At 28.8% G+C, this 25,000-nt stretch overlaps 1 protein-coding gene across 11 annotated transcripts in view; it reads left to right on the forward strand.

The window, feature by feature from the left end:
• LOC124433136 (QRFP-like peptide receptor) overlaps positions 1-25,000 on the forward strand; it is a 51,893-nt gene that overhangs the window by 8,837 nt on the left and 18,056 nt on the right. For 10 of the 11 annotated variants that reach the window (XM_046982790.1, XM_046982789.1, XM_046982795.1 and 7 more), the window contains 3 exons: positions 1-353; positions 1,236-1,366; positions 21,535-21,656. The exon at positions 1-353 is cut by the window's left edge and continues 88 nt beyond it. In XM_046982790.1, the coding sequence (XP_046838746.1) occupies positions 221-353; positions 1,236-1,366; positions 21,535-21,656 (386 nt within the window). In that variant the 5' untranslated portion in view covers positions 1-220. Of the gene's footprint in view, positions 354-1,233; positions 1,367-19,375; positions 19,485-21,534; positions 21,657-25,000 lie in introns of those variants that run through there. The other variant, XM_046982799.1, reaches the window with a different exon arrangement.

A 25,000-nucleotide genomic window follows, 5' to 3' on the forward strand; every position in this document is an offset into this window, starting at 1 on the left:
TTTTTTAAATACATCGAACAATTTTCTATAAGATACATTATAACGATTGTACATTAAATGAAACGATGTCGAAACAACGAGAAAAACTTTTTTTTCGGTGATTTTGATCTTTGTGTTTAAATAATCGGGAATGTTAGACAAGAAAATAGAAAACAATTATTTCGTTGTTCGATCTAATTTATTTCCGAAGTGTCGCAAATAGTGAAAATTAATCGCAATCATGTTCAATGTGACAAATGGTACGATCAAGTTTCCCGATTATGATTGGAATGAGTCCTTCAACAAATTCAGATGGAAGGAACTGGCTCCTGTTCTCGTTGTCTATTCGTCAACCTTTTTCCTTGGATTAATAGGTGAGTGTTAATTAAAATCAAATTATTAGCAAATCCCATTGGAAATTTCAATTAAAATATTCATTACTTCGGAGATTAAGATTAAATAAAAAAGTAATTTTGTATCTCCTATTATTAGAGGAACAAAGGGTAAAAGAAGAGGAAAAAGAAAAAGAAAAAGAAAAAGATAATAAATTATGTGAGAAGAGAGAAAAATTTTAATATAATTTTCAATCTTACAAATTTTCCAAATGTAAGATAAATTTTCTTTAACTAATTCACGAGAAATCATATAAGTCGAGTACATTCTCGTTCTATCATAATTAATGAGAAAATTTATTATAAATTAATAAGAACAAAGATAAGAAAAACTTCGTTTATTCATTTTCACTTAATAAATATAGAATTTCGTTCGAAACGTATATGTATCATATTTGTTATTAGATAATTTCTTTTAATCAGATTTTAAATAGAGTCTCGATAAGTACCGTTAATTAAGATTAATTATACAAATGATTAATACCATTATCGAAGTTAATTTTTTGATGATAAAATTATTGGATCATAAATAATTATTATATCCCAATGATATATATTATTACGTGAATTTCATAGTAAATGAGACGTTGATAATGAACTTCGGTATTTCGTACACGTTGTTTCGATAACATTTCTATGCTATATCATTATTTCCATTGAACTTGCTACAACGTAGAAGTAATAGCATTGGTATTAACAATAACTTCAGTGATTTAAATGTGAGATATTAAAGTTGCCATTTCATATTAATTCATATTCGCCAAGATAAATTTCTCTTGTAAATATTAATAAAACAGACGCTCGTATAATAATATTTAAAGCTCATAATCGGCCATAAAATTATTTTGATTTTCTTTTTTCCAGGAAATGTGGTCATTATTGCCTCAACCCTTTGCCCAAGACTAAGACCATTACCTGCAACCCCTACAAATGTTTTTCTCGGTGGTTTGGCTACGGCTGATCTATTATTGATCATCTTCTGTATACCTGTGAAGGTAATCTTAATATAATATAATATTGTACTTTCGTTTATAAAATCATTTCTTTATAAAGAAAACAAAAAAAATAATTGGATTATTTTTATTTTATAATTCTTAATGATCTACACAGAAAAAGATTCAGAGAGAGAGAGAGAGAGAGAGAGAGATAGAGAGAGAGAGAGAGAGAGAGAGAGAGAGAGAGAAAGAGAGACAGGAAGATTACTGATAATCAATATATTGTTAATAAAGTTTTAATTTTCAAAAGATTTTCGTTCATGATCTAATTTCGCATGTAAGTACCATTTACCTAGCACGAGAATTCCCGTGAATGTTTGACATTTGACACCATGAGTACGTTATTAAATTTGACAGGACGCACTGGTGCGATCCGATGCCAAAGGACGTTGTTATGAGTTTTAATTATACTGAAAGATCACCTCACGTGAGCTGGTACTTTTCGTGAAAATATTAAATCTCTAAATTTCATACGTAAATGGGTTTAAACAAAGAGAAATTTTTTTGAACTTTTCCTCCATTTAAAAATATACAAATTCGTTTTAAACGATCTACCGTATTTTTAACAATGAATGAAATAATTTCTTTTTCTTTTTTTTTTTGTTATTGTTCAGTTAGTTACGAATGAGAATAATATTGAGAATGTTAAATAATAAATATAATGATATCTAGAGTGGTGATTATAAAAATTAAAAGGAAATTTTTATTGATTTCCTTCGGTGTGAGAATTGCTTAAACGAATTTCTTTTTTTTCCTTTTTTTTTTTTCTTTTTTTTTTTTGATTACTAAGTATTGTTTAGATATTTAGAGTCGCGAATGAAAATAAAATCGAACTCTGTCAAGTTATAAAAAGTTATTTATGCATCGAAGAATCGATTTTACTTGTAACACCTATGAATTATTTCGTTTTTTTCGACGTTACATCTCTTGGCAATTTCGTAATTTTTTTCTCTTTTTCTGTGTAACTTCCTTTATCCGTGTATCTGCTTCAGTATTGTGACTTTTTTCAGGTCAAATTTTTTTTATGCTCATGTCTGAGTTCCGATGAAATAGCAATTCTGTATCTCTTGATAGGATATAATTCTTTTTCGTTGAATATGTTTAATGAAGTTGAATGAAGTTAGTCGAAGAAAGTGTTAACTTCATAATATGTACAAAAAACACATTTTTTTGTACACACAAACATATATATATATATAAAGTAATGAATATACGTATGTATCTATGTATGTATGTATGTATGGATATATATTTGTGGATATATATTATACATATGCACGAGGATAATTAAAAAAATTTTTGACTATTTTTGTTTTCTACATGTTTATATATGTATTCTTAAAGTGAACATTACATCTTGAAAAAAAGAAGTTGCATAAATTGTCTTGAAATATGGGACAAGTGTATACATAGGGTGTCTCGAGAGAAACGACAAATTTTGGAATATAAATATTTGTAAGAAAATAATATAGGATAATAAATTTATTTATGAAATTTAATATCAGATAATATGCCATTTGAAATCAAAATATTTCAAATTTATTTCTTGAATGTGACATTTAGCAAGTGAGCTATATCCTTCGAATAACGAATACATTTCTGCAGTCTCATAGTGATTTTCTCTTCTGATCTATCGACGTGTGATTTTTTTTATTTTTTTTTTTATTTACATGAGTGCATCTTAATAGCAAGATGCATCGTAGTCACGTATTTGTTACGACCTAAGAACAGAAAGACAAATTCCGAGAGGAAATCATCAACATTCTTGTTGAAATGTTAAACCATACAAAATGTCACTAAGAGATTGTAGGAAATATTTACGCTGAGATATAGCTTTAAGAAATAAATTTGAAATATGTTTATTTTTATTGGATAAATTAATACGAATAAATTTAGATATTGTAAAATATAATTTCTTTTCCTTTTTTTTTTTTTTTTTTTTAAACATTTCTAATTTCAACAATTCAATCAATTTCCCTGAGACATTCTATATATTTAGGTATTTACATTTACTTTACATTGTAGATCATAATGTACGTGACATTTTTTCAAAAAGATTTTTTCTTTTAGTTTCTTTCAATCTTATAAAGATTCTCGTTTAACGAAGAAAACGTCATACGTTTTTTTTTTTATTTTATTGCCATTCTTGTCAGTCGTGGAACAATCTTTTTCTACTTCTACTTCTTCTTCTTCTTTGTCGACTTGTGTACAACGTTAAACTTTTAAAGTAACGTGAAATATTTGCGAAAAAAGGTTGAAAGAATGGTTATTCGTTTAAGAAGATAGGAATAAGAATGAGGAAAAGAATAAGAAGAAAAATAAAAAGGAAAGGAAAAGAGAAAAAAAAAGAGAACATGAGAGAACGTGATGTGGCATTATTTCGAAGGTAATCTTTGTTATTCGATAATAAATATGTTAATTTAAATAGATATTTATCGTAATAAGCAATCAATTAAGGATGTCTCATCGTTTCTCATTATTCTGGGGTTTAAGGATTATCGTTTAAATCTTTTCGACGGAACGGAGGTTTTGAAATAAGCCAATTCGATGCTTCTATTATTATTTTCTTTTTTTTTTTTCTCTCGAATAAGTACTTAGAGGGTGTCAAGAACGTAGACAAGACGGTGAATTACGTTTCCGTAAAAGGGGTGTCTTTTGATTTATGTAAAGGAAGCGAAGGAACTTATACATCAACCGTTCTCATGGATCTCTCTCTCTCTCTTTCTCTTCCTCTTTCTCTTTCTCTTTCTCTTTCTCTTTCTCTTTCTCTTTCTCTTTCTCTGTCCCTATCTAATACCCTTTCTATTCCGTTCCGCATCACCATTTCATATCGCATTAGCTTTCGACAATTCCGCTGTAAATCCTTTGCCGAGGCAACTTGAATTTTCTCATTTCGTGTCCTTCATTGAACGAAATTATCAAAGGCTTGAATTGCATGATTTTAGAACGAATAGAAAGAAGATTAAGGAGCGCTTCATTGAATGGTACGATATCATTGATAGATCCTCAATATATTTCGATTAACTTATCTATCATTTGTAAATGAAAATTTTAACCCCGTTTCAAAGACGAGTTAATAGATAAGTTTCCAATGGAAAATATCGATTGACTTTTTTTTTCTTTTCTTTTTTATTCTTTTTTTTTTTATGCTTTTTGCACATATCCTTGACAATTTGATAACCGAGTATCGTTGAAAGTGTTATAAACGGATTCTATACGAGGCGTCATATCTTTTCAGCTGGAAATATATATATATATATATATAATTTTTGTTTTTGTTTTTTTCGTCGATGAAAAAACCACTTGTAAATATTATTTCTTTTCTTTTTTTTTTCTCTTTCTTTTTTTCTTTTGTTTATCGTTCGATATCGTGCATCAATTACAATGGAACATTGTCGACAGAATGAAAAAAAGAAAAAAAAAAGAAAAATTTCATCTTGTCCAATGAATATTTCGTATAAATATTATTACGAAGAGGTATTAAAGAGAGAAAATTATGAAAATATTGAATCAAAAGTCGAAGAAAACGGGATGTCTCTTTTGAGGATCATTAATTCATCCCTCGAAGGCATCGTACGTTGCATTGCGGTGGTGACGGAATTTCAATTATTCGCCTCTTCCTTCGTATGTCTGTTCTTGTATTTCTCATTGACAGGGTTATAAACCGTGTAACGTGATCTCTCCCTCCCTCCCTCCCTCTCTCTCTCCCTCTTCTCTCCTTTCTTTCTCTTTTTCTTTCTCTTTCCCAAAAAAAAAAAAAAAAAAACAAAGAAAAGATTTCCTATATTTAAAATTAGATCATGTCAGAAATATATACCATTGCATATTCGTTCTCTCTGATATCTATTATTATTATTATTATAATAATTATTATTATTATTATTTGTTTTAAAGATATCTTCGTATGTTATTTTTTCTTGTCTTTCTTTTTTCTTTTTTTTTTTATTTTTCTTGACGAAACGTATATAACAAAATATTAGGGGAAAAAAATGTCATATATAAAAGGTTAGAATTTGAGCACCACTGTTCACGTAAGCCATCCTTCGCGTTATGTTTTATTGAATGATTGGCCGTACACTTTGTTAGTCGACGAATCATCGAGAAACTCGTACGATGCGAAATGTGTCGTTTGGTATTGAACGATAAGTAATTCCGTCAGTGGTAAAAGAGTAATGCTCGTTAATGTAATTTTCTTCAATTGCGACCATATTTATTGATTCAATTAATTTTCATCCATGTTTCTAATAATGTTTGCTTTTACTTTTCTTTTCTTATCACTCTTTCTCTCTCATTTTCTCTCTCATTCTCTCTCTCTCTCTCTCTCTCTCTCTCTCTCTCTCTATTTTTTTTTCTGCTTATTGTCTCTATTACTATATCCATCTCTGACTCTATCTTCGTTTAAATTTTCGCCTTCTTTTTCTTTTTCTTTCTTTTTTCTTTTTTTTTTTTTTCATTGATACGTTTTGTACAAAATAGTATACGATCTATTATTTTGTTGAATACCTCATCTAACATATTTGAAAGTCCAATTTATCTTTCTTTTCTTTTTTTTTTTTCTTTTCTTCCCATCAATGCTCTTTGCCTTCTTATAGAACTGCATTTTGTAGAGCTTTCCTTAAACGAAATCATCACGTTTCTCATTTCGTATAAATCAAATTTATTATTTTTTAATTAGACTTTGAGAAAAGTGGATCTCCACTACTATCATAACAAATGATATTGCAATTTCATTTAAACTTACATTAACCAAGATACACATATAAGGATATTTTTAAATCTTCCTTGTAAATTGCTCGTAAGTAAAAAGTTCACATTAAATGATAAACAAATTAATTTTTATCTCGTTTTTTCTTTTCTTCCTTCTTCTTTTCTTTTCTTTTTTCTTTTTTTTTCAAATAATGAAGTTACATCACTTTATCGTAATAAAACGATTCAATTTGTAATTCACAATTTAGAAACCACGAATCAAGAACTTATAGAAGACAAATTAGAGAATACGAAACACAATCACGTAGTAGGAGAAAGAGCAAGGACTGTGGGAAAAGCATTTTAAATAGATTATCCAAAAGTTTACGTCATGAAATACTTCCAAGAGTTCTATTATAAAATATCATTATAGAGTTTATGAATGTCACATGAAATTATGTAATGGTATGTGTTTCGTCAATGAGTTTCTACTTTAAGTTGCTCTTGTGTGTTTATCTGGGTGGGTCTATGTGAAAGAGAGAGAGAGAGAGAGTAGATCTATAGATCTCGTATACAACATTTGAATCAAATGTCACGTACATACATGGATATATATATATATATATATAGATTTGATTAAAAGTATAGCGATAGTACATAGCACGCGCTATATGGTACATTCAACGTCTAATTGGATAATCTCGTTAAGATTAATCAATGATCTTCGCGATAGCTCGCATTCCCATGGTTTGACTATCTTCCGTTTCACTCACACATACATATTCTCAATTGATTTTCGAACTAATTGTGAAATTCCGAATTGTATTGTCAAACAATTACCAATTTCGTACGTATGTATATAATATTTGAGGTTTAATCGCATATAAAATTTCTCATTTACTTCGATACACACATTTGGTGCGTTGAGATATCGAAATTGTTTTCCCGTTTTCCGCTTGCTTTTCCTAATAGAAACGTAATTACGTTTTGCTTCATACTGTGTATTAAGTTAACATAGATCATGTTTCTTCTACCTGTTGCATCTACCTTTCGATAGATATACGGAATTGAATTAATTCATCGAGAACGAATTTGTCGTTATATTTGTTTATTTTTTTTTTTATTATTATTTCGTCGGCTTTATTTTCGGAAATTCAAATGATTTTTCTTTTCCTTCGTTTTTTCTTTTTTTCATCATAAATTTTCTTAAACCTAAAATCTAATAATCAATAAAAAAAATTTATTGTTCCTCTCGTTCGTAACAAGTTCATACATATTAAATTAGCTCGCAGAACTAAACGAAGAATATTTTCTTTTCCTTCTTCGATTAAGCGATATCACGATATCATTCTATTAAATTTTATCCCTCGACGTCCCATCGAGACTTTATTTCTTAATTAATATTATCAATTGATAGTAGATTGGTTGCTAAAAATTAATCTCAAGATTCGAATAAAACTCAAAAGTCGTTTTGAATCGTTACGAATGCGCAAACGTTTACGGAGTGACATTTTTGAAAGGTAATCTTTTTTTTTCTTTTTTCTTCCCCTCCCCTCCTCCCACATCCCCTTCCCCCTCTTGTAGATACACTTTTTATCCTCTTCGTTGTATCACGCTGATATGAAAAGGGGAGTTTTTCATTGTACTTTCTTCGTCAGATAGAAATTCCTCCTTCTATGGGATAAGTCATAGTGTGATGGCTTACTTTTCTTTAAAAAAATAAAAAAAAAAAAAAAATTCTATTTCATTGTAAACCTAATCCATGTCCATTGGAGAAAAATATATTTGCAGACATAGATAAATGTGATATTAGTCATCTATAGTCGTAGATCATTCTTAAAATAAAATAAAAGATAAAAAGGAAAAAAGAAGAACAGGAAAAAAGAAAATTGCCTTCACCATGCACAAGATTATCATCTTATCCGAATTAATCATAGTGAGATGGCGCATGATTCATAGGGTGTCTCGAGCAAAGTAAAAAAAAAAAAAAAAAAAACAAAAAAAAAAGAATAAATAAATTTAAGGACGATGAGAAGAAAATTTAATCTCTATAATATAATATCGATGCAACTGTATTCGAATTATTTTTTGTTAGAATTTCAGTAAATTGTAATTTTAATAATAAGAGGATTTACGTCATAAAAAAAAAAAAGAAAAAAGAAAAAAAAGCCAAGAGAGAAATAAGAAAGAATTGTAGATTGCTCGGTTAATACGCGAATAAACTTTTTCCATCGTCGATTTGAAAAATGACTTTGGCTAAGTGACAAATATTTGAGAAACGAGTCTCTTATCGTTTTATTTTTCTTTTTTTGTTTTTTCTTTTTGTTTTTCTTTTTTTGTTTTTTTTTTTCTCATGAACCGTAGAAACAGAATGACGTATACATAAAAAGTTTAAATAAACATATCAATAAATTGTATAATTTACGTCACTGTAGAAATATGCTAATGTATTAGACAATATTATCGATTAATGAATATGAATTATAACGTGCTCAACGTACTTATTACAATTAATGATTAACTGTGCGAATCTGCATTGGAAAAAAAAAAAAAAAGGAAAAGTAATTTTTCATTCTTTATATGTACATTTATATATACATATAGATATATATATATATATATATTTTTTTTTTTTCAATTGCAAATGATCTATACAAATATATAAAAAATATTATAGATATCGATGAAAAAGAAACTAATGTCGTCTCCTTCATAATTTGATAAGGTCAGGAGTAAAAAAAAAAAAGAAAAAAGAAAATAAATAAATAAATAAAAAAAAGGAGGAAACTTTTTTACATGAACTCTATGTAACTTATTCAAAGTCGTGGAAATTTTTCTGATTAAATTTTCTTGTAACATCAACCAGTTGCAAGATATTTGCTCGAACATCTATCGATGGGAATCTTGTATATACATATATGTACTTACGTATATCTCTATTCATTGTAAAAAGAGACGAGCCGATTTGAAGTGGCTCTTGAAGCATCGCAAAACAGGATATGCACTTTTTCCTTTCGTTCCTTGATAATCCTAAGTACGTGTCGCTCACTATATTGACAAATCGATTGAGCTTTTCGCTTTAAGTGAATATAATCATCATTGTGATGGTTGCTTTTATGTACGTATGATATTAAAAATTGATTTTTTTTCTCTTTTCTTTTTTGTTTCTTTACATCCTTTTCTTAATCATACCTTTTTACAAAATATCTTTCAAATATTCACGACAATGATTAATTTTATTTGTTACTATGTCATCTTCTTTATTTATTTATTTATTTAGTCTTTTTTTTTGAGTTTTTCATTCGCCAATATTTATTTTTAATTTGGTCAAATATGGTTCGATTTATTTTCATTTCGAAAAATTCGACTCGTTTTGTCCCTTTTCTCTCTCTCTCTCTCTCTCTTTTCTTTTTCTTAGTTAATTAAATATATAAAATTATATGGACATTTTGAAAGGTCCATATAATTATATGTTCATACTTGAAGACAGCGACGAATTGAAAAATTTCCTTCGATCTATCGCAAAGATTTGCGTGATAATAAAACGATGAAAAAATGTATAAAAGAATAAAAGGGTAATCTGCGGAAGATCGATCGCATCTGAAAATGACCTACATCTTTAACCTGAATAACAAAATTTTTCTCGGATTTTATGATACGAAGAATCCTTTTTATGATCGAAGATCCGATATCCCTTTGCTCTTGCTTCTCTTTTACATTAGATAGGACATTCCATTGAAAAGAGTATCCAATTTTTTTAAGTATAATAATATCGAGTTCACGTAAACAAATGCTACTTTATTTCTTTTTTTTTCGTCGCTCAAAGAAAAGTTCAATTAATCGAATAATACACCAACGTACATATGTTTTATAATATCTGACAATTCATTTCTACGCTTTCTTTTTCCGCTTTTCTCTGTTGTCGATATTTAAATAAATTTTATTCATTTCAAAAACGAGCCGTACATCGATATAATATAATGATAATAATCGAATGTAGTTACTTGTAATAGAAATTAATAGTAATAAACTTGGTGAAATAATAATGTCAATCAATATTTTTATCAAATATCGTATCTCTTTATTTCCATGTTAATGTCATAAAAATTGTCTGTGAATATCGATACGAATCTTGTTATGATTTTATTTGTTAAATTTGATAATACAAACGGTGAATGACTTTTCAATCGAATTTCAAAGTTATCGACCGAAAATATTCATGTGGGATATTTAAAAATAGAATTTAAAAAAAAAAACAAGAAAAAAAACAAAAGAAAAGGAGATCTTTGAAGAAAAAAAAAATATATATATATATACACACATATACACACACACACACACACACACACACACACACACACACACGCACACATACTTATTTTTGAAAAAACATTAGTATCTTGACATTTATTGAGTCGAAAGAAATTTTTCGAAGAAGAAAAAGAATGAACGCCATTAATTCAGAACGATCAGAAAATTCATGTCAACGACTAAAAATATCACTTATACAATATCTTTGTCTTCGGAAAACATTTCTTGGAACGTTTCCAGTTCGAATATTCGTTCATTCGAGTGTTCGAATCGTGACGAACACAATAACAAATCTTTTACCATATAATTTCACTAAGTATTCTGAATAATTTATTGTCTTTATCTCACTTTAGTTTGAAATATTATTAAATTACTCAGCGAAAATTAGTCCTTATTAGTATTTGATAAGAATCGTAGAAAGTTCTTCATTTTCAAAGTTACAAGAATTTAAATCACTTTCGAAGAATCTTTGCATTCATTGGCAAAGATCTTCGGAAGAAGATGAAAAATATAAAAGTAGAGATAGAGGGAGAGAGAGAGAGAGAGAGAGAGAGGGAGGACAATTTGATGATTTCCTCCAATAAGATGTTTTCTTTTTTTCTCTATTTATTTTTGTCCCTCTCTCTCTCTCTCTCTCTCTCTCTCTCTTTCTTTAGAAATATAAATTGACGTGATAATCTATTCATCCTTGTCTTTAAGTTACTTCGGATACTTGTTAGAATGATTGATTTCCACATTAATGATGGGTTAGTATAAAAGATAGAAGAGATGGTGGTAAACAGGAGCGAAAAGACAATCAAACTTTCCTAGAGTCAAGCATCTCATGCATATGAAGCTCATTGAAAAGGCTCCTATATTATTCAAAGGAATCTCATCTGTCGAATTCTTCAGGTTTCCCTTCAAGAGTAATGCTTACGAAAAATATCTTTAAAAAGTTCATATGTTATTGGTTGACCTATCGAAACTCATTGTTAGTTCTACGAATGACTGATTTTTCGTTTCAAAAATAAAAACACATTTTTTTTAGTTATTGGTCAAGAAAAAACAGCGAATAGAAAAGCTATTACATGAGGGATTTATGTACATATGCATATGTATGTATATATATACATACACACACACATACATAGATATAGATATAGATATATATGTAAAGTACACAGAATGAATCGGATGTTGCATGCATAAGGAGGTACATCTTGCTGTGACAGTCTCGTCATCATTTTTAATATCCCATCGTGTTCTCCTCCGTCCATTTTATCCTCTCTTTTTCTGACATTCACAATCAAATCTCTTGCGGTTTGTTGAATATAAATTGCTTATCATGAAATTTCTATTTTATTAATGAAATTCATACGTCAATATATATACGTGAAACAATATGTTCATCGAGTTTTGTACGTTCGGCATGTTTAAGTTACTTTTTCTCATAATTGTTGAATTATCGAACGAGAGAGAGAGAGAGAGAGAGAGAGAGAGAGAGAGAGAGAGAGAGAGAGAGAGAGAGAGAAAAGAAGAAAATATAATTTTCTATCCATTTATCTGTTATTGAATATGTCAAATATTCTCGAAACTTGACAGAAAAAAAAATATATTTTAGAGTATGACAAATGTTTGATCAAATCCTTGATATTAACTATATTTTAAACGAATGAATCGTAAATTGTTTACATTAGATCGATCGATAAAATAACATCGTAAACATTTTTTTTATAAAAATATGTATAAGATAAATTATAAAAGTATTGAAAATATATTCCGACATTGTTATCAATATTTTATATTCCAATAAATAACAATAACTTTTATTTGAAAATTCAATAAATAAATATTTACTAATCGATTTAATATTAACATTTTTTTTTCTTTCTCTCTAAAGCTTTTTTTTTTTTCCTTATTTATTTATTTACTTACTTCTTTCTTTCTTGTTTTCTTTTTCTTTTCCTTTTTTTTTTTTTTTTTTTTTTTTTTTTTTTTCCATTAGATCAATAAATATTTATAAAACATACCGATGACATTGATCTTCTTAAAAATTCTTTCATACATTTTTAAAAGTACAAAATATAAGAAAAAAATTTATACATATCAATCACGTTATACGTGAAATTTTTGAAATTGTATCATAATATATACGTAGATATAATTTTATTATAATAATTAATGATTGTTATATTGTTTAAAGAATGTGCATTCTAAGACAATCCTTGACATATTTTTGCTTCCTATGTGTATACATAAGATGTAGTTCTCATTTACTGTGTTGTACGTATGTATTGTGTGTACGTGTTCTATACACGACATGTATTGCTCTTTATAGACATCATTTACAAGTTGGAGGGGAAGATCGATGGACGTTGACGATCCGAGCGAAACACGAGAGAAAGATAGATAGATAGATAGATAGATAGATAGATAGAGAGAGAGAGAGAAAGTACGAGTAGGAAGTTCGTGCATAAGTGCACCTGCTGCTGTTTTTCCGTGCAATCGCTTCGAGTACTTTCAGGAGACGTTGCTGATACGTGATCTCTTTAAAATTATTCAAACCCATCTCTATCCTTCTATCTTTTTCTCTTCCAACACTTTTCAATCTGTAAATCGTACATCCCTTTTTCTTATTCTTATATTTTATTTCTGTCTGTTGCGATTTTTTTTCTTTTAATGATTTCTTTTTACATTTTTTTTTTTTTTTCTTTCATATCTTCGATCTTCATCCGTCGCGATATGCGTTTGAGATCACGAGAATCATATTTCTCTCTCTCTCTCTCTCTCTCTCTCTCTCTCTCTCTCTCTTTCTCTCTTTTTTTCTTCGCACTTTTCGATCTATCGCGCATACGCTGTGTTCTTTAATTTAACGTCTTGTTTATGTTTTCACGTTTTCGCTTTTATTCATTTTCAATTTTTCTTTTTCTGTTTTCTTTTTTTTTGAGAGATGTGTTCACTTCTAAAATTGTTATAAAAAGTGTTAGACTCGATCGTAATTTTACGAGTACTTTTTCTCGCATCCTAGGCAATTTGTCACCTTTTCAGTCGATATACGCGTTCGATGGTACGTGACTTGTGCGTCATTCTCACGACAGAAAGAAAAAGAAAGAGAGAGAGAAAGAAAATCAAGCAAAAATTCTAGATTCTTCGATCTACGGAGAGAGGTAAAATTTATATCGAGTATCGGTTAACATCCTGATCGATCGTTATACGTTTTTCTCGTGTAGTCGACAATTTATTAGGCGAACACGTCGCCTCAAGCATCTGTCGCGTTAGCGAACGGCTATTCTTCTCAGTGAATCATGTTTATGCGTTTATCTTCCATTCTCTTCATTTTGCGTCTTATAAGTCTATTTATAAGTTTACAATTCGATTTTTATTAAAAATTACAATTTTGAAAGAGATCAATCATTTGAAAGTCAGAGATTCATTTTTTATCGATAAGTATTTAGGATTAATATGGGATATAGGATTAAATCATACGTATTAATTAATTAATTAATATTAAGTCAATTAAAAATTTAATCGTCAATTGATACAAATCGATGAATTAATTAAAAAAAGAAAAGATTTTTAATTAAGACCGATAATTAATTATTTTTATTTTAATCTCATTAATTATCATTCGACGCAAGTTTATATACATATATATATATATATATATATATATATATATATATATATGTTTGTAAATTTTTTGTTATACCTAAGGGGATGAAGAAATAAATATAATATAATATATACATGTATACTTTATAGATTAAGCTATAAACTACCTTTTAAGAGCACTTAAGAAAAGATCGACAAGTTTGATTTTAATATATTCTGAAGTAATATTAATATTCTATGAGAGGAGCTTTGAAGTTGACATACCGACGAGACGCGTCTTCTCCGATTATTTTAATTAATAATAAAATAACGTTTTAATCAATAATCAAATAACATAATCATGCTCTGTGTATTGTTAAATTAATTAACGATCGAATTTAATTCTTTATCTCTCTCTTTCTCTCTCTCTCTCTCTCTCCCTCTTTCTCTTTCTCTCTGTCTCTTTCTCTCTCTCTCTCTCTCTCTCTCTCTCTCTATAAAAAAATAAATTCGTTGATTGTTACAATTAGTCTCCAATTAAGAAGTAAATTCACATAATCAAAAGAACGTTGTGTCTATATATACACCTGTAATTAGACGTTTAGTCAGTGAAGTAGCAATTTGTGTGTTAGTATCTAAACAAGCAAAGTCGTCGTGCAATACCAATTACGAGAAGATTGTACGCGTGCTCCTTGAAAAACATTTTCTGAAAGAGAAGAAAAAATACAAAAAAAAAAAAAAAAAAAAAAAGAAAAGAAAAAGAAAAGAAAAAAAGAAAGAAAGAAAGGAAAAAGAACATTCAACCCTCCGTTAAGAAGGCTTCTTTATTCCGATTGTCTTCTTATTTCTTATTTTTTTTAATTCTTTTTTTTTCTTTCTTTATTAATTAAAAGATATTTGAAAAATTCTAGTTCACAATATTATTGTTATTTCAGCGATATATGGTGCAAAGAGTTAACAGAGGCTGGAGAGGAGAAAGAAATTCATTTTTTCTTTTTCTTTCTCTCTCTCTCTCTTCAATGTTTTTTTTTTTTTTTTTTTATCAGAGCCGATTATATACAAAATTTTGGAATAATTTTTTTTTTTTTTTAAGTTAAGATTGAACGAAGAAATGGCAGGAATTTTCGAACGAATAAATATTTCACGTGACTCGCCTTAACTACTTATTTCATGTCGATGAGATTACGCGTGATGAATTTTTCATTCATAAAATATAGAGCAAAATGTAAATTAGCCTTGAGGCAAAAAGAAGGTGCGGCTCTTGTCACAGGTAAGATAATTTTATTGTCGTTTGGTACATGGTCACTGAGACTACCTTAATATCACTCATTGTAAAAAATAATAATCGACGTTTACGAGTAGTCTTTGTGAGCTTGTGTATCTATATGAGCTTTGTAACATTCGTATCTCGAAAATGAACAAGCACTTCTTCTTTTCTCTCTTTCTTTCTCTCTCTCTTTCTCTTAAAACATTTTTGCAATTTCGAAAGAGTTTTTATTGCCGAAGTCGACAACTATGTACCGTCCATTTCCGTATATTTACTTTTCTTCATAAGGATATTTAAATTAAATTTGCTAGATGTAAAGACGAAGATATATATATATATATATTATATGATATATAAATATATATATATATATATATATATATATATATATATAAATAATACAAAAAAATATATATATATATTTTGATATCCTATATGAAAATAGTTATTTTGATTTTATTTTATAAAACATTTATTGTCTTGTTTGTATCGATCTATAAAAATGTTGTTTTATAAGAAACTTTTGAGATTTATCTTCCGTCATAGAAATTCGTTGGTATGGACGGTACACATGTTGCACAATAGTGGAAAAATCTGTCTTTGGTTCAATGCATCTCGTGGAATTCGTATTCGTAGCAATTTTTCGTAAACTACCTCGTGATCTTTTTGGTCGAAGGAACGTGAATGGCTTTTTTCGTCCTTCTACATCATTTAATCCTAGAAATATAATCAAACGAAAAGAAGAAGTTGATTGCCCGTGAGCGATTTCTCGTTCGACGTGCAAAGTTAAAGAAATATTCTGATTAGATTTTTTTTTTCTAATGCATAAAAAAAAGAAAAGAGAAAAGAAAAAAAAATGGGAAAGAAAGAAAACATCCTTAAAGATCCTTTTAATATATATATATATATATATATATATATATATATATATATATATATATATACTTAATAATTATATTCGTTATATAGATCTTTATAAAATATTGTTGAAAACGTCTGGTCCATGATAATCATGTCTTCTTACGATATTTCGCAAATTATTCGATTGAAGTGGTCATAAATTAAATTCGCAATGTATGCACAAAGGAGTGTATAAACGTCGAGTACAAGAAGTGCAAGATCATAAATTACGCTTCTGGATCACTCGGATAACGTTATACGACCTTTATTGAACTATGATAAATCTCTTTAAGATCATCGTTAACTTTTTATGCGATATCAGCTATATGATATAGAAAAATTAGTTTTTTGTTGAATAAAGAAGAATGAGAAAGTACAGAATGAATGAGAGAGAGAGAGAGAGAGAGAGAGAGTGAGAGATCATTTTTCGTTACAATTTTTAATCGTTTCTTTTAAATTTTTATTTTTAGATGTTTTCTTTTTTTCTGTTTTTTTTTTTTTTTTTTTATGTTTTTTTTTTTTTTTAATTATTTTTAAAGCCTTGAACGTGCGATATTGAATTTTCCAGGTTAATCCGATAAAACTCTTCCCGTTCGACTAGTCGTATCATTGTAAATACAAACTTGTTATCATGCGTGCGTGTGTGTGTGTGTGTGTGTGTGTGTGTGTGTGTATGTGTATCGTTATGCAGTTCCATTATCTTCGAGCTTTTATCATAAATTTATGGTCGATGAGCGTACGCGTTAAACCATATCGGTTATTAATTTTCTTCGAGTGATAATTAGACGAACAACGAACGATAAATCGTTTCATGAATTGCATAGCGTTTAAATATTATTAACTGTATAATGATCGAAATGAAAAGAACTTCAGGATCGATTTATGTGTGTGTGTGTGTGTGTGAGAGTGAGAGAGAGAGAGAGAGAGAGAGAGCTTTCGTGAATCGTTTCGCAAGCTTTCTCGTACAGTTAGAGGCAATATAAGCTCTCGAAGCATTACCGACCGACGAAAACAAGCTTCTATTTGCCCGCGCGCGCCAAGTATGCTCTCATAAATTCTCATCGAGTGAGCATTAACCCGCTGCCTGTAGCAGCTTTTGCCTCGTGGTTGAGACATAATTTCATTTGAGCTCGTACTCGACTACGTATGTGCGATATCTCCTTGTCGAACGCGTTTCCGACTAAATGCTTTTGAAGTCTCAAACTTTTGCTTTTAAATAACCCTCCACTTTCCCCCCATTCCCCCTATCCCTCCCTTATCCCACCCAAGGGGGGAGAAAATTTCACGGTGAATCGTTATGCGAAAGTTTGTAATTATTCCTTTTTCCTATACTTTTCTGTCATCTTTTTTTCTTTCTTTCCTTTACTTTTTTTTTCTTTTTTTCTTTTTTTTTTTTTTTTTTTTTTTTTACAATAACTCCTTTACAACGATTTTAATTTCGATATTATTATTTACAATTTTCTGTTCGTTTGCATTTCTTTACTTTATTTGTTTTTTATTTTCTTGTTTTTCTTTTTTCTTTATCGGTTTTTTCGCTTTCTTTTCTTTTCATTTTTTTCTTGAAGCGATTTATACGAATCATTCATCGGGTAAAACGATTCAAGACGATTGAGGACTGTATGAATGTTTTTGATTTTTCTTTTTTTTTTTTTTCTTTTTTTTTTCTTTTTTTTTTTTTTTATATAACAATAATCTCTATAATAATTGTAATCTTTTGTCATATTGTTCAATGTTACTACGACGCAATATTTTTATTTTTATTTTTCCTACTTCTTTTACAGTAATTTTTATATGAACTGGTAATTAGAAAAATAATCCGAGTCATCTGTGATATTTAAAAGGCATACGTATTTTGCCTTCGTACGATATTTCGAAAATTTTTAATTAACATACATTAAAAGAATTCAATGTATTAAATGTAATCGTAATTTTTTTTCAATTTGTAATTATAAAAAAAACGCTTTTTATATTATTTAAATTAATGATGTGGAAATATGTTAAAAAATAAATGTACGTACTATTTACATCGTTTTCATTATTACCGATTTGTATAGACTCGAATGAAAGATTCTTTTTATTGTAAAAACTCGTTATCAAATCAAGTGTTATATTTATTGATTTACAAATAATTGATTTATCATTTGAACTAGTTGGGAATTCGAGTGTTAATTTAAAGTGTACGTTTGCATACTATTCCTCTCTCTTTCTCTCTCTCTCTCTCTCTCTCTCTCTCTCTCTCTCTCTCTCTCTCGTTCTCTCTCTTCGTCTTTCTCTAAAATCGCAAGCGTAATTATAGGAATAGTTGCTGAGTTGTTCTCTCTGTGGGTGTATATATATATATATATATGTGTGTGTGTGTGTGTGTGTGTGTGTGTGTGTGTGTGTTGAGTTTCAGTGATAATACTTTTCTTCAAGAAAATGAAAATTGCATCGTAGGATCTGAGAAGATACTGTCTTCTTCTTTTATCAGTCTTTTTATTACATTTTCAGTATAATTTTCCAAATATTATAATAAAGTAAAATTGAACGAGATCAAAAAGACATTTTATAAAACGTCATATATCATTTTCATTATTATAATTGTAAATTATGTTATTATAATCTTTAAATGTTTATATAAAGTGAAGAGAAAAGAGTAATCATCGGACAAATTTAATTAGGTTGTAATTTAAGAAAATAGCAATTAAACTTTTAATAGTTATAGTTATAGTTATTTCAAGAAATATTTTGATTTAAATTGCATTTTTAACATAGAAGCAAACCAAAGTCAAGTACTGCATACAATCGTCATATCTAGCGTAGATATATACATATATATATATATACGTACATATGTATAATATATACGTGTTATATTAAGCATACATTTTTTGAATCGAATGCAATATTATATCAATGTAGCGACGAGTTATAATATTTGTTATGACATAAAGGGAACATATGTGCGTATATGTGTGTGTGTATGTGTATGTACAATATGTCTGTATATATATATATCTATATATATATATATATATATATATATATATATATATATATATATATATATATATATATACGGTGTGAATTTTTTTTAATGGAAACTCCTCAATAACTCAAAAACAATGTATTTTTAAAAAGAAGTTCGAAACAAAATTCTTTTTTTCTCACCAAAATGATTGTATTTCGTTATTATTATTATTTTTTTTTTTTAATGCAAAAAAAAAAATAAACAACAAACAATGGTTTTCTAACAGATTTTCTATACAGTCTTTATATTTTATAATAAAATATAGAATGGGAGACGACAGGATAAGATTGGATTGGATGGAACAGGACAGGACACGGATGAGACGAAACGGAACAGAACGGAATGGGAACAGGAAAGGACAGGAGGACAAAGAAGTTTCTATTTTATTTATTTATTTTTTTTTTTTATAACAGATACTATTTGGTCCTATTTGATCCTATTGGATTCTATTAGATCTTATTCAATCCTACTTTATCTTTTCCAATTTTATTCGTCCTATTCCCATTTCTTTCTCCTGTTATAACCAGTTCTGTCTTTTCTTGTTCTGTCTTGACACGTTCGGCCCTTTCCTGTCCCTTTCTATGCCATCGTGCCCTGTCAATTTCCTATCCTATATTTCCAAATATGCCATAACATTTCGCTTTGGATATAATGATAAATGTTGTAGGATATAATGGCTCTAAGAGAAAATCTTCGATCAGACAAAAGTTGCTGGTTTATTTTTTTTTTTCTTTCTTTTTGTTCTTTTTTTTTTCTTTTTTGATAGAATTAATCGCCATTAGAAAAAATTATAGGTATTCTATTTAAAAACAAGAAAAGAAAAAAGACAATATTAAAGAAAATTTTCATCGAATTTTTTTCTTGAAATACTGATTTAAGTATCTCGATTTAAAAGAATCTTAGTGCGTATATGTATCAATATTTATGTTACGTGTAAAATGATGAGAAAAGAGAGAGAGAGAGAGAGAGAGAGAGAAAATAATGTTATCTATATAAGAAAGAAAAGTTATGTAAGCACGTGACAAAAAGCGCACATGAGAATACGCGTTCAAGTATATCCTCGCATAAAATCCCATGTTTTTTCTCTGTAATACGATGTAAATGTCTTCTGTAAATGGCTTTACAGTTTCGATTTCGAAACCGATTCGGTGCATTCGAGAATAAGCCGATTTAATTTACATTTAACTCGACTATTTCGCGCATTAATTAACTTTAAACGAGCAAGGATTTCTCCATTTGGAATTTTCGACAATTCTTTTTAATTTTAGATCGACGATACTTCCCTTCTCTTTCTTTTCGTGTTTTTTTTTTTTTTTTTTTTTTTTTTTTTTTTTTTTTTTTTAATTATATACAATTAGTATAATTATATTCTATTGAGTATAAAACTTATATTAAAAGGGACGTATGAAAATAGTCGTGTATAAAAATTAAATCGTAATAAGAATTAAATACGAAGATTATAGAACCGTGTAAGCTTCGAAATAAAAACGTTATATTTGTCGAGTATCATCATGCGCAAATTAAATCATTTTTATAGCGTACAATTCTTCTTTTTCTTTTTTTTTTTTTTTGTTTCTTTTCTTTTTTTTCTTTTTTTGTTTCTTACAAAAGGTATTTATTTACAGGCGCGGTCTAATCCCATAGCTAATCTCATTTACAGCCTCCTACGGTAATCCCGTAGTACGTTTATTCGATAAGAAAGACAACGACAATAGCCAGATATTTTCTATCCTCTCGTTAAGTTCACACAAAGTTTCATGAAATATGAATGATCAAAGAAATTTTTCATAATTAAATATAATTAATATACACTCTCGGGTATACGGATACTCGAACGTAATTCAAAGGTGTTATGTTATATAGTTATATATATTATAATTATAGTATTCGTTAAAAGATATCATTATATACCATCGAAGTTTATAGAACGAAGATTTAAACGTTGAACCTTTATACCCAGTTTACAAATCAAGATTAGGTGTCATACTGTCCTCATTAGTGAGTTCCAAGAAATATACTCTTAACGACTTTCATAATTTACCTTTTATCTTCGTGAAAATACAACTTGATTAAACGTATTTAATACGAGCTGTCTTACCTTTCTTAACGTTAAATAAAGACTAAATTTGACCTAAGAGGGGTAAGGGGTAGCTTATTTCATGTTTCATCTCTTCTTTTCCTTCTCTCTCTCTCTCTCTCTTTCTTTATTTTCATTCATTTCATTTTACTCTTCGGTCGCTTCCCTTTTTACAACATTTTGTCAAAGAAATTTCTCTCTCTCTCTCTCTCTCTCTCTCTCTCTTTCTCTTTTTCTCAAGGATCTTTTTCTAATTTAATTAATTTAAAGTTAGAAATGATGAAATCATTGAATCCATCGTACAAATTGTTCATGAAATAATCCAACTAACTTCAATAACGTTTCAGATCGCAAAGCTCTTCTCATATACATGGACAATGGGTCTCTTCCTATGTAAATCTGTGCATTACATGCAAAGTGTTTCGGCCATTTGCTCCGTCGTCACACTCACAGCTATGTCGATTGAAAGGTAAGATGTAAGATTGAGAACGTTAATTTCTTAAATCTTTTGTATAATTCACGATATACGAATATTTACTTATTGTTAATTGTTTATGAATATACAAATAATATAATATAAGTAATAAAGTATAGATAAGAGTTATTAATTGAATATAGAAACAATTATAAGGTAATATTTTTCATGTCTATGTTATCGTATTAAATATTTTAATAAAAAATTATTAAATATTTCAATAAAATTAATTGTCAAATATTTTTATTAAAAATTAAATACTTTAATGTTTATCATTAATTCAATGTAAGAACGAACGTTAAGATTTTGAATGTGAAATTTAATAACATACATTATTTCGATGATCTCTAATAAAAAAATATTATTTCGATATATTCTTTTAAAATTCAGTGAACCTGCAAAAAACTTCATATTTATTTTCAAATCAAGAACATTCTACTCTCGTCTTTGTCAAATAAAATTCATGAAATTTTCTTGGAAAATTTACTCGAAGAAGATATCCATCCTTTCCATTATCTTTCCTTCTCTCTTTTTAGTCTCTTCAGTTCTAGTTTTTTTTTTACTTCGAAATAAAGTGTCTTTGATTTAGTACCGACGTTTACGTTTTTCCCATACGTTTCATATATTGGAATTCTTTTTAGAAAAATATTTCCATTTTCTCCTTTAACACTGTTCGCAGAAGAAATAACGTGTTTTTTTGTCAAAAGCTTTCATCGTACATCCTTTCTCCATTAGCATAATACTGTATCAATAAAACTACAAAACATTGCCAATGACATTTACAGAACTATGATACGCTTTAATATAAGAAGAAAGAAAAAACCAAAAAAAAGAACAAAAAAAAAGAAAAACAAAAAATTATTTCGTTATACAAAACAAACAAAATAACGATTATTACGTTCTTCTTGCCAATGACATTTATAGAACTATGATACGCTTTAATATAAGAAGAAAGAAAAAACCAAAAAAAAAGAACAAAAAAAGAAAAACAAAAAATTATTTCGTTATACAAAACAAACAAAATAACGATTATTACGTTCTTCAATTAGGATCGTCGATATTTTTCCCCTCTTCTTCCTTTTTCTTTCATTTCTCTCTCTCTCTCTCTCTCTCTCTTTTTTTTTTCTTCTTCATTCGAATTTCACTCGAATATAGAAACAAAAAATTATTTGACTCTTATAGAAACGATTCGTTCGATCGTAAAATTGTTAGTCCTGTTGTAATTGATAAACGTTCTTGTTCAAGCGCTTACTATAATAGATCCCTTCATCGTCGTTACGATAAAATTATGATAAAAAGTGAAGATAAATAAAAGAGAAAAAACAAAAAAAAAAAAAAAAAAAAGAAAAAAAGAAATAAAAACAGGTAAAAACAAAACCGTAGGTGTGCCATGGACATGCGTTTGATATATCATCGAGGGGATGGAATAAATAACAAAATAAAAATTATTATCCCCTCATTGCTGTCCGCGATAATTTTCCTTTCTTCCTTTTCCTTTTTCTTCTTTTTTTGTTTTTTTTGTTTTTTCTTCCTTCTCTTTTTCTTTTTCCTTCATTCTTCTTCTTTTTCTCCCCTTTCTTCCCTTTCTAAATTCGAATTAAATTCTCGAAAATCGACAAGAAATTTTCTTATCGCAGAAATACGAGTCGGACGATTCATTTGTCCTTTTTATATCGTGGAAAATGTGGCCGACTGATTGGCGGATGTCGAGGTCACGATGAAAACCCGTGTGGCAGAGCAATTTATATTCATGCTAGCGTATTCGGTTGATAGTCGAGAGTTAAAGATGGGATGGGGGTGGGGGGTTTGACGTGATGAGTGTGACAAGGGAAGGGATGGAGAGGGACAAGGGGTGGCGGGGAGGAAAATATCGGCTCGCGACGAAGATCACAGTCCGAAAATCAGAGAGGAACTGAACTTTTTTCGTATCTCGTCCTTTTTTTTTTTCTCTTCTCTTCTTTTCTTTTCTTTTTTTCTTTTGCTTCCTTTTTTCTTTCCTTCCTTTTTTTTTCTCCTTTCTTCCTTTTTCCCTTTTTGAACGTTTTAAATGAAAAGAGAGTGAGAGAGAGAGAGAGAGAGAGAAAACATGAGAACGGAGCTAGAGAAGAAAAAGAAGGAATATCGTGGAGTGCCGTGAAAATGGACGCATTTTTGGAATGCCATGCAAATGATCCGTCGAGATTCAACGGCCCATTAGGCGATTTCGTCGACGTGGTTATTATACTACGAAGGATATTCTCCCCTCTTTCTTTCTCTCTCTCTCTCTCTTCTCTCTCTCTCTCTCTCTCTCTCTTTTTCTTTTTTTTTATTTTTTGTTGAGATCTCTCGTAAAAGACGACGATTGGCGTGGTATCGTTCGAATAAAATGTCCTTCCCATTAGAAACATTTGCTAGTAATATTCACTTATTGTAATATGGGATGTTATTTAGATTAATATGTAATATTCGTTTTCGTTTAGAAATATATTATTCATTCGTAAATGATATAAGTAATAATGAATGTTTATTGACGTATCATCGATGACGAGGAATTTCGTGAAATTATATTTGATATATTATAAACGTTTTACTATAATTACTCTTTCTCTCCCTCCCTCTCTCTCTCTCTCTCTCTCTCTCTCTCTCTCTCTCTCTCTCTTTCTCTCTCTTTCTTTATATATATTTACATACTGTGTAACAATAATATTTCATACACACGGTATTTGTGGAATCTCATTTATTGTACGCAACAAATCGTGATTAACGGGTGACGAGAATTAGCAAAAGTTATTGCATGAGATTACGTTTGGAAGTAGGGCGGGGAGCAGCGTGGTTGGTTTAGTGAGATTGGGGTTAGTTGAGGAGGGTTGTGATGGGGGATGCTTGGTATACGTCGAAAAAAAGTTAATTAGGAGAAGTGAAAAATTGATATATATATATATATATATATATATATATATATATACATGTAATTTTACTACGTGATGTTCGCGTACACGTGTTTTTCTTATTTCTTTTTCTTTTTTTTTTTGCTCTATTCTTTTGCTTTTTTTTTTTTTTATTATTTCTTTTTTTCTTTTTCTAATAAATAACATCCATGATTTGAAAAGCTTGACATGATAAAATGAGAAAAATTAATTTGACGTTAAGTCGATCAATCGGTTTCGTAATTGTATATTGAAACATTGAACGTTACAATTTTCGTATATGTCGAATACTTGAGTTTCTTTAACGTTTCTATTTATACAGATAAACATAGGAACATATAAATGGAACACATACCATCAGTTTAATCGATAGAAGTACTCCTTTATTACACTGTGGCTTTACCTTCCTATGTGTATTCTCGTTTCCATGGA

Source organism: Vespa crabro, chromosome 2 (genome assembly GCF_910589235.1).
Source record: "Vespa crabro chromosome 2, iyVesCrab1.2, whole genome shotgun sequence".
Lineage (NCBI taxonomy): Eukaryota > Metazoa > Arthropoda > Insecta > Hymenoptera > Vespidae > Vespa > Vespa crabro.